The sequence below is a fragment of the Stegostoma tigrinum genome, chromosome 22, assembly GCF_030684315.1.
Source record: "Stegostoma tigrinum isolate sSteTig4 chromosome 22, sSteTig4.hap1, whole genome shotgun sequence".
NCBI lineage: Eukaryota > Metazoa > Chordata > Chondrichthyes > Orectolobiformes > Stegostomatidae > Stegostoma > Stegostoma tigrinum.
Window position 1 is genome coordinate 28,342,094 of NC_081375.1, and position 12,858 is coordinate 28,354,951.

The 12,858-nt window shown below is 41.1% G+C and overlaps 1 protein-coding gene across 26 annotated transcripts in view; it reads right to left on the reverse strand.

Moving 5' to 3' along the window:
- The window catches only part of rbfox3a (RNA binding fox-1 homolog 3a), a 509,932-nt gene that overhangs the window by 196,695 nt on the left and 300,379 nt on the right, over positions 1–12,858 (reverse strand). The window contains exon 1 of one of the 26 annotated variants that reach the window (XM_059653721.1): positions 6,185–6,368. The exons of 24 other annotated variants lie outside the window; for them this stretch is intronic. In XM_059653721.1, coding sequence (XP_059509704.1) covers positions 6,185–6,211 — 27 coding nt within the window. In that variant the 5' untranslated portion in view covers positions 6,212–6,368. Of the gene's footprint in view, positions 1–6,172; positions 6,369–12,858 lie in introns of those variants that run through there. One more of the 26 variants, XM_059653720.1, reaches the window with a different exon arrangement.

Consider the following 12,858-nt stretch of genomic DNA (forward strand, 5'->3'; position numbering starts at 1 on the left):
TCCCGGCTACAATATGGATGTGAAAGTGAAAAATGCCATAGATACAGGATTCCTCATATTTGCTGGGACAGGGGAGTGAGTGGAGTCAGTTGGTGGATGGTTGACATGGATCTGATTGATGCCAAAGACACCGAGTTTGATCTCAGTTCTGACCAGGGTAATGTGGAGGTGCTAGTGTTGGACTGGGTGGAAAAGATCAAAAATCATACAACACCAGGTGTCACTCTGAAGGAGGAGTGAGGCTCGGAAAGTTCGTGTTTTCAGATAAACCTGTTGGACTATAACCTCGTGTCACATGACTTTTGACCCTGACTAGAGTGGATTCAGTCCTGCCTCTTTGCCCTACCACTGGTTGAGATCATAGCACCTTGGGTCAGTCCTATCTTGGACACAGAACACAACAGGAAGAAAGAGAAACAGTTGACATTAAATTTTCTCCATTTTGAAAATCTAGAAATGGCAGGCTTTCCTTTTTGTCACAAAGTAAAGTTGCCAGAGTCCCAGAGGACCACAGGCCTGCTCTCTCATTGGAGGGAGACAACTGGGAGTGGTTTATCTTGAATGTCATCACACCTCAGGCAAGGGGAGAGGTTGACAAGGTGGGTCTTCATAATACCCTCAGTTGGTGCAGGAATATCACTGGTATGGACGTATTGCACAAATTGCCTTCACCCTACCCACCAAACCATAGTCTGAAGCATCAAATCTAACATCAAGAAGCATCTGAGGCTAACTGATAACTATACAGACGTTTGTAACTCTTAGGATATGCTTATCCTTTAAACAGATGAAAAGTGGCGAGCTTTCTAGTCGCAATACAACAGTTACATTGTGATATAACTAAATTATAATGGACATATTCTGGGGATGTTCCAGGCTAAGGAATAGTCACTTCAATTTAAACTTAGTCTCACAGAAAGATTCAGCTTTATCTATAAAGATGTAAAAATCTTGCATTGTCAAATACCTCCTTCCTAACGAGCACTAAAAAGGAAACAGCTACCAGAAAAATATGTAGACTTAAACAAACCCTCTCAACCATTAAAATCTCATTATATCATGTTAAATTATGCAGAAATCATGAGATATTAAAACAAAATGGTGATTAGCAGTATTATTATATTTGATGGAAAAATAAATGTTCCTTAACTATCCATCACAGTAGTGATGTGAAACATGGTTGATGTTTCTTTTATTAATTTTGTTAAAATGAGGTACAAGCATCATCAGTAGGACAAGTGAAAATTCTGGGTGGAACAGAGACCCAAGTATTTAAGTCAGAACAATAAATAAATTGATTTTGTTTTCTTCAAATAAGAAAATGGGGCTGAGCCAGTTTTTCACTTCATACTGATGTGGAAACAGTAATTTTAATGACGAGGTTCTCACTCTGGGTTTTGCTTTATTTGATTCAAATTGAAAAGAATTTAGTCCTATTAACTCATCGATGAAGCTCAAGTCTCACAGCATCAATGACTGACTTCCATCTCTATCAAAATCGGGCTGGATGGGTACACTAAAGTGTGATACAATATCATGTTAATGTAAGAAGAGCATTTTCATTTTCATGCTGTGAATTTGGACATGATGAATTCAAGGATGGACTCAAATCATAATTACTTACTGAATAAAGTGATTAAAGGGCTGGTTTCTGTTGTCAGCTTTGTTGCCTGAGTCTTGTCCTACCCGACTGTTGTCTTTTACCCCCAACAGTGCTTATATTCCACTCCAATTCCACCGTATTTTGTCATTTCTCTTTGACCATATCAATCTCCTCTATTGATCATGCTGTGAGATCCATCTAGAAGACGCTATTTTCATACAGTTCCATTCCTCTCTTCCAATTAATTTGTTTTCACTCGCAACAGTTCTTCTTTCTGTGACTAATTTTAAGCTCAATTTTCCCCGGAGGTCTGCTGACTGCCAACCTCAGATTGATTCTATTCACCCTTCAGTGTTTATTTTCAATCCCAAAGATATAAATTTTCAGTAGATTGCATTTGTCATTTGTTTGCATATCCTAATAACTGGTCAATAGCTTCCTTCAATCTCTTACTGCTGTTCTCTTCAAGCCACATGTTTATACTGAGATTCTTATGCCAAGCTCCCAATCATCTACATTGACCGTGAACGCAACTTAATTTGACACCTGAGGCATCCCATTGGCAAACACTCTCCAGTCTAACCAATGATAATTTATTTTAGACATTTCCTGTGGATTAACTAAATTCCTACTCATGCAGCTACATTTTCTCTTACCTGACGCACCCAAGTATTTGAAACAAGTCATATGTGGTTCAATTTACTCCATGTTTTTGAAAAACTTGTCCACAGTTTCGATCCATTTTGTCAATTCTTTGAAAAAGTCTCTATTCAGTTTCTCAATCATGATGTGCCTTGAACAATTCTCTGTTGACGGTGCTTGCCTAAACCAGATACTTTTAGATACTTGCTAATTTCATCTTGCATTATAGGTTCCAAAGGCTCAAAACTCTGATGTGCCATTAGAACTAAGGCAATGTGATTTCTGTAAGTGCTCAGATTGTGGCAGCAAGCACTGTCTCTTGCCTCCCAATAAACTGTTGTGATAATTTAAACAGGCTGACCAATATAGGCTGACTGTAAGACAGCACAGGTGGGGAAGATCTAAGCAAGGAAGGAGATTGGTTCCTAACTTTATTTTTCTGCTTTGATCATTAACGGGATGAGGGCATCGCTGGCTAGGCCAGCATTTATTGCTGATCCCTAATTTCCCAGACGGCAGGTAAGAGTCAACCACATTTCTGTGGGTCTGGAGTCACATGTAGGCTAAACCAGGTAAGGATGGCAATTTCCTTCCCTAAAGGGCATTAGTGAACTAGATGGGTTTTTCCTGACAATCGACAATGGATTCATGGTCATCTATTAGATTCTTAATTCCAGATATTTTATTGAATTCAAATTCCACCATCTGCCATGGTGGGATCCAAACCAGAGTCCCCAGAACATTATCTGGGTCTCTGGATTAACAGTCCAATGATAAATACTACTAGGCCATTGCCTCCCCAAATATCTGACAACTGCTGAATTAGGGCAAAGGCAGCAATGAGCAAGGCAAGCAATCTTACTAATGTGGGGACAGCTGGAGAACAGCAACCAACAAAGAGGTGAATATGCATGGAGTCAGAAGGGAGATGGGGGCAAAATAAATAATCTGCTTGGAATCAGATCAGAGATCCATCATTACACACTTGCTGGAAAGAACAATGAGGTCTGCTCCCCGATCTCTAGATCTCCTTTGCAGTGCAGCCAGAAACTGAACAATCTGGTCATAGCAGATAATATATTCGTCATGATTATTTTCATTTTCATCTAACACACCCAACACTCATTCTCCTGGATAATCTCAGCACGTCTCAGGACCTCTTTTGACTGAACTACAGTCACTTTCCAACTCATCTCTCTCAAATGTTCTATATTTAATGGGCACTGGTCTCTCACAGCTCGAGACTGATCCCTCACTCTTAAACACAAATATATCTAATAGCTAGACTACCACAGATAATCACTTCTCTTTGAAAACAAATGGTTCTGTATTAGTGGCTCATACTATCCCGAATTAAGGAGTAAACAAGCTTCTAAAACTGGTAAAATTCAACTCAAAATACCAACAATTAATGAAAATTCCAGCACTTAGGCCCGGATGTCTTGAACTGAGGCTAGTTTTTATATTTGTGTAGCTTTTCACAAGCCACAGATCTTTGACAGCATGAAATTCAATGCTGAAATGAGGTCTGCATTCACATCAGTTGGCCACTAAAGTCACTGAAAAATTGGTGCTAATCGATTTAACAGTGGTTCAAACTTATTTGTAAATAGGGCACAGACCTCTGAATTGTTAAATCAGTTATTGATTCATTTACTTTTAGACTGTGTAACAAGTGCAACAGTGTGGAATTCAGATCCTGATAAATTCTGTAAATTAATTAATCGAGTGAAACGCCGAATAAAAGCAGGGTAGAACTATCTCGAAGTCATCCAGAGATTTCGGTTTGCAAACAAAGGTAGTTTATTTTTGTGTTTGTGCGTTGGGCCCCATTGGTGGCCTGCACTCCAACCTGCTGAGCAATGCATGCTGCGAGTTTGTCACTTTGAAACCATAGCGACAAGTTGCATGTTATTCTCTTACTTCTCCCAAGACAATATGCTTGATATAAAAGAGACGGCACAATCATGTGCCATACTTGGATCTGTCAAATACTATAGAGTTGGTCTGACAACTGGGAAGACGACAGTTCCTGTCAATGTCCTCCTTCATTTACCGTCAAGTGCTTTTTCTCCTTTGTTTGGCAAACCAAAGATGGTGTTTGAAGAGGAGAATAATGCAATCACTGAATAAACTACAGCAAAGCTAACTCTGTCATCCTTTATAAGTATAATTCACCAAGGCTGCGCAATCAGCTGCTAGCAGGTGCTTTGTGTAAATTAAATAGATACACTTCCACCTCACTATATACACACACACACACACACACACACACACACACACACACACACACACACACACAGATCTTTATATATATGTACGTAATAAAGGTTATCGGAATTGTGCTTGCAGTTAGCTAGTAATATATGATATTAATGCAGCATACAAATGTAAATGGAGTTGCCAGTGGACAATATTGTTAACATGTCCAGATTCAAGCTGGGAAATTGTGTTTATAAATTGTTCCTGTTACAATCCAAATCAAATTATCTGTGTGTGTTTGAATTGCTCTCTCCCTCTCAGCTCAGGGGCCATGGCTGCTTTACACAATTAAAGCCTGTGCGATTCCATTGTTGTAAAATAGCATGACACAGTGCAGCAATATTTCATTTTGAAAGACCGTGCCACAGGAGGACTATAAAACATTACAAAAATCACTAAAGCCTCCCAGAGTTGCTTGGTAAGGAATTTTTAACTGGCTTCCTATTGATACCACTTCACAGACTAGCCCAAGCTCCACACTGCAAGCTAATGCCTAGGGTTTTAAGGCATAAAAAATTTATGGCAATAAACATTTGAAAATCTCTGAACTGATGTATCACAATCAGTATATCATTAGTGGGATAGCATCCATTTTGTTGATGTACAGCGCCTAGCTCGGAAAACTATCAGCTTGTTAGGGAAAATCTGTTCTACAGTGTGCACTATCAGGAACTACGAGCACTATCCAAGCGAAAACGAATATGCGCATCCAAAAATGATGGGTACGGAAAGGTTAGCTGGGCCAACAAGCCTGTTCCACATATGATATGTTGGGCTTCATGATTAGATACTTCCTCCATCCTAAGCAGTCATGTGATCTCCTGGAAGAGGCATTAAATACGAGAAATTTGAAAAACTGCTCTCAGAATCCCTCAGGCGATCAAAACCAGTCCTGGAAATAATATCGTCCATTCATACATTAACTGCTCCAATGCAGCTTGACTGAGCTATCACAACAGCTACTGGGAATAGCACATTAAGGGTTAATTTGGGATGCGGAAACAATCCAAGATTTCATTCTCCTTTAAGCGATAATGCATTGCTTGCTCTTTCACCTCCCAATTTGGAATGTGAACTACTTTTGCACAACTGCCTGCATTGCTTTACATGAGAGATAAAAATGAAACATTGATCAGGAGAATGAACCTAGGGTGGAGATAGAAAAACAAAAGCTTCAAAATAAACTCTGGAAGCACATAGCAGTTTAGTTAGCAACTGACAAACGGAGGTTGACTTGTTGGGTCAGATCTTTCATCAGAAGTGGCGTGGCCAGGTTAGTAAAGCTTCTCTAAGGGGTTTAAGCACAAATGGGAGGACTAGAAGTTAACAGTTCAAATCCAATATTTTTAGTATTGTTGAGTAAGTGAATATTGATTGATATAAATGTTCTCTGATGTAAGAGTGTGTCCATGGGTCAACAGGTAGGTAGGACAATACATACTGTGACAGCGATGTTCATTTGCTTACAAACTTGTGAAAAAGAAATTTGAAATAGACATCAGTACAGTTCACAATATGAATTGCTTTTGTTATTTCTTGACAATGTACAATTCATTTTTGCTTTTCTAGATGATGGACACATAAAACAAGAAACTCACAAGTACACATCATGTGTAAGATAATTAAAAATAGAAAATGACATAAAATAGACAACACATCTTTCACCTTCCTGTTTACCTTCATCCCCATTTTCCTTTCGCCCATTCAATTTCATTCTTGCCACTCCTCGCAGTATGTGCTCTCGGTAAGCCACAATTCAGCAGATTTTCAACCGATAGGCATACTGTGCTGGCTCCTTACATCAATGATCCATTCATGCACAGTTTTATATTCAAATTAAAGCAATCGCACCTTTAGTTGCATTCCCTTTGAAATCGCTTCCAAATCAAGAAGTTAAATTTCTTCTCAATGCATTTAATGTCATTAATGGCTAAAGGATTAGCACTGCCAGACTATTCCTGCATGCTAAAAATACTTTCCTCATTCGCCACACTGACTTTTCTTTTCATAATCATTCATGCGATGAAGAAACAGATTGGTGCCTAAAGAGCTATCCATGAGATAACATAAATTAGCTGAGATTCGAGGAAAGGTGTGCACAGTTTTGAGTTAAACGGGAGTTGAGAGAATCCTTTTTGAGAAGTACGCACAACACACTTTATATTCTGTGCCTTTTTTAACTGGGCTGGATAAGTATTGGTTGATGCTCACACTGACTGAAGTTTATTTTCACACATATGGAAGCTACCCTAATACCCCATACTGCTGTGTGCTGGACACCTCCCTCGCACTACAATAAATATATCCAAAAACAGAGAGGGGACCAGAAGCTGCAGCAGGTTAGACCTGGCTTTGTAGCCAACTCAAGCTGGTAATTTCCTTTTCCGCTTCTACCTGTAAGAGTGCTTTGCTAAATGGAATCAAGTTGGACAAATGCAACAGAGTTCCTGGCGCTGAACTGCCCAGAATATGGCATTAAAAATTAGACAGGCTACAAGCATCCCTTCCAAGGGAAATGACGTCATTGTGTTGAGGTCAAGTGCAGAGAGCTTGCCCAACATTTCACCCACAAAAAAATTAACTTGGAGTTCTTCAAGTAAAGTCCGCAAATTGACACTGCGATCACAATGCAATCAATAACTTTCATAAAGATTGTGTTTTCCTTCAATCAAAGCCAACATTTTAAACTGTGATTAAAACACAGGCCTCAAGTGTGGAAGGTACTTCTGCTTGTAATGATGTTAGTCAGCATGGTCCCAGAGGATAGAGACATGACTGATGGTGGTGAGGGTCACTATTATCTCAGGCAAGGGTACAAGTTGAGAAGGTGGATCCTTCATGGTAACCTCAGCCAATGCAGGAACTGAACTCATGCTGTTTGAAACACTCTGCATCACCAATTAGTCATCCAGCTAACTAAGCTAACAACCCCTGCAGCATTATGATGGTCTGAATGATCTTATTTCTCTTCACTTTAATAAGAACTTAAAGAAGTTATCTGGAGGTAATGTTACCTTCTGGTTTCCACACACAGACAGATTTTTAGTAAGCTCCTGTTTCTACTTGAGGAGTTTTAGAATTCCTTTGTGTCTGACTGTTCTCCTCTTGGCAGCAGATTTTATAACTTTTATTAATTAGGACTGTCAGCCAGCTTGTCATTAGGACTATCTTTTTATTCAGGGCCCATTAAGCTGTTCTAATTCCTGGCTGCTCCCATCCCTTATACCAAATCTATAACTCTCTCTATTTCTACATTAACATAATGATATTTGTGTTCATTATTTTCACAAATCTGACAGGTAGGACAAGAGGCTTCTACTCACCTGAGCAAGGAGACAGCAGTAAGATGAAGAGAAACTGACTTCCATTTGCAACCTCAGTATCCCTTTTGATCAAGTCTGTCTGGCTGTGTTTCTGAAGTAAGCAACAAAGCTATACAGCAATTTTATATATACAACATTCAGTGCCAACTTTGAGAAAATTGATATTGTCAGTTTTAAATTTGTACTACCCACAAGCCTTGGTATGGATGTAACTGTGTCACAAAACAGGCCGTGGCTGCACAATGTACCAGCTCTGAGTCACAATCTACAGGCACTTGCGTTGGTATCAGTATGAGTTCTAGCCCTTCACTAAAACAAGCATTCACTCAGTTACATGTCCCTTATACATGCTTCCTCATGAAACCCTATAAAGTTTTAGTAATGAGTCCAGAGAAAAGCAAAACAGTGCAAATGTAAATCTAAGTTAATTGTTCTGTCTACATTTTCTTCTAATCTATTTGTGATATAACATCAGTGACTGTGGCTAAACCCTTACCCTTTCAGCTATATCCTCCTGCTGATCATTGTCTTCATATAATGCAATACAACACTACAGATTATTTATCAGGATTGATGATTTGGTTAAACTCTCATCCTTTCAGCTTCATCAACCCCTGATCCTGATTAATCCAGTGTAATATAGTACAGCAGGTTTGACACAGAACTAAATCCTTACCCTTTCAGCCTCATCACATCTGATAATTGCTATAAGCACAGGTACAAATACCCAATTACTAGATATGAACTGATCTCGAACCTTGTGCAGCTCCCCTGCTTATTCTAATTGTCAGTGCTGCTATCAGGCTGGTCAACACTGAGCCTCCTGAGGATTCTATCAGAGAATACAACTGTCCCCTTTTCTGTGCGCTGTGATTTCAGACTCTGATAATTCAATAATTTCAGTGATTGGCTCTGTCTCAATGTATCTATTGCTGCTTCTTCTCCTTAATTGCTTTCATTTTGCTCATGAGGCTACACTGGAAATTTTGCACAAAACAGTCACTGGGGTCAAGCAAAAGCTAGAGGGCTGATTCATGATGAGTTTACAGTCAGTATCCCTGTTGCAAGCACAAGTGTTCAGCTACCTCACAGCAAAAAATAATTGTCAGTACCAAATTAGGCAGGAATCAAGAAATCTGTTTCTAAATAAAAATGAGATACGAGTTTCCTTTAACATCTTTGGGAAGATTGGCCCAGAACTCATTCATACTTCACTAAATTCCTCAGAAATCAGTTATTTTTGCTGCAATCTATCTGTCATAAGTAAAGCCCCAGGGGCTACAGCATTATTTCTGTACGTTGCCCAAATGTTTCAGCCCGAATTCACAATTTTATCAGGATGTCCTGTATGAACTCAAACAAATGAAAGTCGATCTGTGGTGAAAATAACAGTGTGATATTCACTGCCACTTGCTTGAAATTTAAGGGATGGAGGCTTTCTATCCTTAATGAGCAGAGTAGACATGTAATTCTGTTACACAGCAGGGCTACAGGTAACATAAACCACTACTGAGTATTCAGATAAGGGAATATGTTTCCATCGCTCAACAGTCTCCAGTACAGGACAGAGTGTAGTCCGAATCCACAAATGGATAACAAGGCAAATGTTGAAGGAGTGTTGAGAAGACACTCAACTGACTCAATAAGTTCATTTCAGTTCAATATTGCTTTAAATATCACAACTTATTCTCATTTCAAACTTGCTGTACAAAATATTCAGTTAATATTGCTGATGATGAAATCTAATCCAGGTTCCCTGGCGTTGCTAAGCAAACAATTCTGGCATCTTGGTGCCTATTTCAAATAGCAGAAATGCAGACTTTTTAAAAAAATGTAAAATTTATGACAATTTAAAATTTATAAAACTTATGACAAGCCCGTACTACACAACGTCATAAAGTAGCAGTTTTATTTTGATTCACAATTCAATATGAACACAAAACAAAAACTTGTGGTATTGCACAAATGAAATGTGCTTAAATATTAATTTGATACAACTTGCAGGAAATGTTGTGCTTCTAATTGAGACTGATACCTAACCTCCACCATTAGATGTACTATCCTTAGGATAAAATGGTGAATATAAGCCCTGTCTGTCAGTTCAGGTGGTCAGGTGAATGATCACGTGTCAAGATGAAAGAAAATGGGCAAATTCCTCTTGTGTCCTTCTCGACAGTTTTCTCTCTCTGACGTCAGACAAAAGGAAAGATTAATTGGTCACTCATTTCATTGTAAGACCTTGCCATGTGTTATAAAGGCCACTATGCTTGCCCAAACAGTTGTAGTCACTGGATTTCTAAACAAATAACTGAGGTGCTCTTTGAGATAAGGTGCTTCGTCATGAAAGCCCATTCTATCACACTGTCAGTGCTAAACTATGCCCTGAAATAGGAGGTGGGCAGCAGTGGGCAGGGAGGGAGAAACTCGGACACAAACTGTGGAATTAGTCCCCATAATCAAAAATCTTTGGACTCAAAATTTCGCTGGGCATAGCTGCAGCAGGAAGTTAGTACTTAAATCTTCTGGCCTCCCTTGCCTTGCTGTCTGATTCCATCAGACAATCCAAATCTTAGGATTTCCTGAATACAAGGTCTGTCACCTGTTTCCTCAGTAATCCTGAAAATACATACCTTGGATACGTTTCAAATCCTGACTCAATTTTAGTTGCATTCAGGGTGTTGCTAATAAGCAGCGCTTATTGCCCATTCTTAGTTGCCCTGACAACTGATTGGTACGCATGGCTACATCTGAGGATGCTGAGCCAATCGCAATGAGTTGGACTGATATCAAACATAAACTTGACTGGGAAGAGAACACAGATTACTTTCCCTGGAAGACAGCAGTGAACCAACTGGCTTTCTAAGATGACAGTTTTCACAGTCATTCCTCTCTGGTACGGGCTGAAGAAAAATCCTGTGAAACCTGCAAATGATGCATTGTGATCTGACCTGTCTTGTATACCTCACAAGGATTTCCGGAAATAACTAGTACATGCAATTCTAAGTATAACTGGTTCTTTACTGTTTTTTCTCCTAAATATTAAATGATGAATCCAATTTCACAATTTACCAGTTTTAAAGCTCTGTTTTAACTAAACTGGCATGATTTCATCAGGAGGGACCGTCAAAATGCCACAGCACCAAGTTGAACACAAGTTTGGCTAAAACTAGATAATCCCCCTGGAAAACAGGTAGGCAATCACAATGTACAGTTAACCTGTGCCTGTTGAATGTGATGCTGGCATCTTTGTGCTGCCTGCTCATTTGTATGATTGCTTTGTGCCAATGTCGATGGCACTGTTTACTGGCTGCCTGCATGCATCAGTGAAGAGGGGAGGAGCTTGCTGCTAGCACCAGAGAAATGGCTGAAACAGGTTTAGTGTTTTGTATAGGCTCCAAGGTTTTGCTGGTGCACACTGGAGGACTTGGTGAAAGAATTGGCTAGGAGGAAACACATCTTTTATCCATGGCCATGCAAGCTAAAGATGGCCCCCAAGCACACTTGGTCCCAAGGAATACAACATGATCTCTTCTTTCAAGGTCACAACCTCCCACCCCTAGATAATAAAATGTGAGGCTGGATGAACACAGCAGGCCAAGCAGCATCTCAGGAGCACAAAAGCTGACGTTTCGGGCCTAGACCCTTCATCAGAGAGGGGGATGGGGAGAGGGAACTGGAATAAATAGGGAGAGAGGGGGAGGCGGACCGAAGATGGAGAGTAAAGAAGATGGGTGGAGAGAGTATAGGTGGGGAGGTAGGGAGGGGATAGGTCAGTCCAGGGAAGACGGACAGGTCAAGGAGGTGGGATGAGATTAGTAGGTAGATGGGGGTGCGGCTTGGGGTGGGAGGAAGGGATGGGTGAGAGGAAGAACCGGTTAGGGAGGCAGAGACAGGTTGGACTGGTTTTGGGATGCAGTGGGTGGGGGGGAAGAGCTGGGCTGGTTGTGTGGTGCAGTGGGGGGAGGGGACAAACTGGGCTCGTTTAGGGATGCAGTAGGGGAAGGGGAGATTTTGAAACTGGTGAAGTCCACATTGATACCATTAGGCTGCAGGGTTCCCAGGCGGAATATGAGTTGCTGTTCCTGCAACCTTCGGGTGGCATCATTGTGGCACTGCAGGAGGCCCATGATGGACATGTCATCTAGAGAATGGGAGGGGGAGTGGAAATGGTTTGCGACTGGGAGGTGCAGTTGTTTGTTGCGAACCGAGTAGAGGTGTTCTGCAAAGCGGTCCCCAAGCCTCCGCTTGGTTTCCCCAATGTAGAGGAAGCCGCACCGGGTACAATGGATGCAGTATACCACATTGGCAGATGTGCAGGTGAACATCTGCTTAATGTGGAATGTCATCTTGAGGCCTGGGATAGGGGTGAGGGAGGAGGTGTGGGGGCAAGTGTAGCAAGTCCACCACACAACCAGCCCAGCTCTTCCCCCCACCCACTGCATCCCAAAACCAGTCCAACCTGTCTCTGCCTCCCTAACCGGTTCTTCCTCTCACCCATCCCTTCCTCCCACCCCAAGCCGCACCCCCATCTACCTACTAACCTCATCCCACCTCCTTGACCTGTCCGTCTTCCCTGGACTGACCTATCCCCTCCCTACCTCCCCACCTATACTCTCTCCACCTATCTTCTTTACTCTCCATCTTCGGTCCGCCTCCCCCTCTCTCCCTATTTATTCCAGTTCCCTCTCCCCATCCCCCTCTCTGATGAAGGGTCTAGGCCCGAAACGCCAGCTTTTGTGCTCCTGAGATGCTGCTGGGCCTGCTGTGTTCATCCAGCCTCACATTTTATTATCTTGGAATTCTCCAGCATCTGCAGTTCCCATTATCTCTGAACCTCCCACCCCTGTTACCTTGCTAATGCATTAGATGCTGCCTGTTAATGAACTAGCCTACACTGTAGGCACCCAGGCCAAGATATACCCTGACCTAGAGATGCTCCAAGTCACCTGCAAGTCTATCCTTGCTGATGATCGAAGGGCTTTAATTATCAATACTGCAACTAATGGAGTAGCATGATATAGGAACATT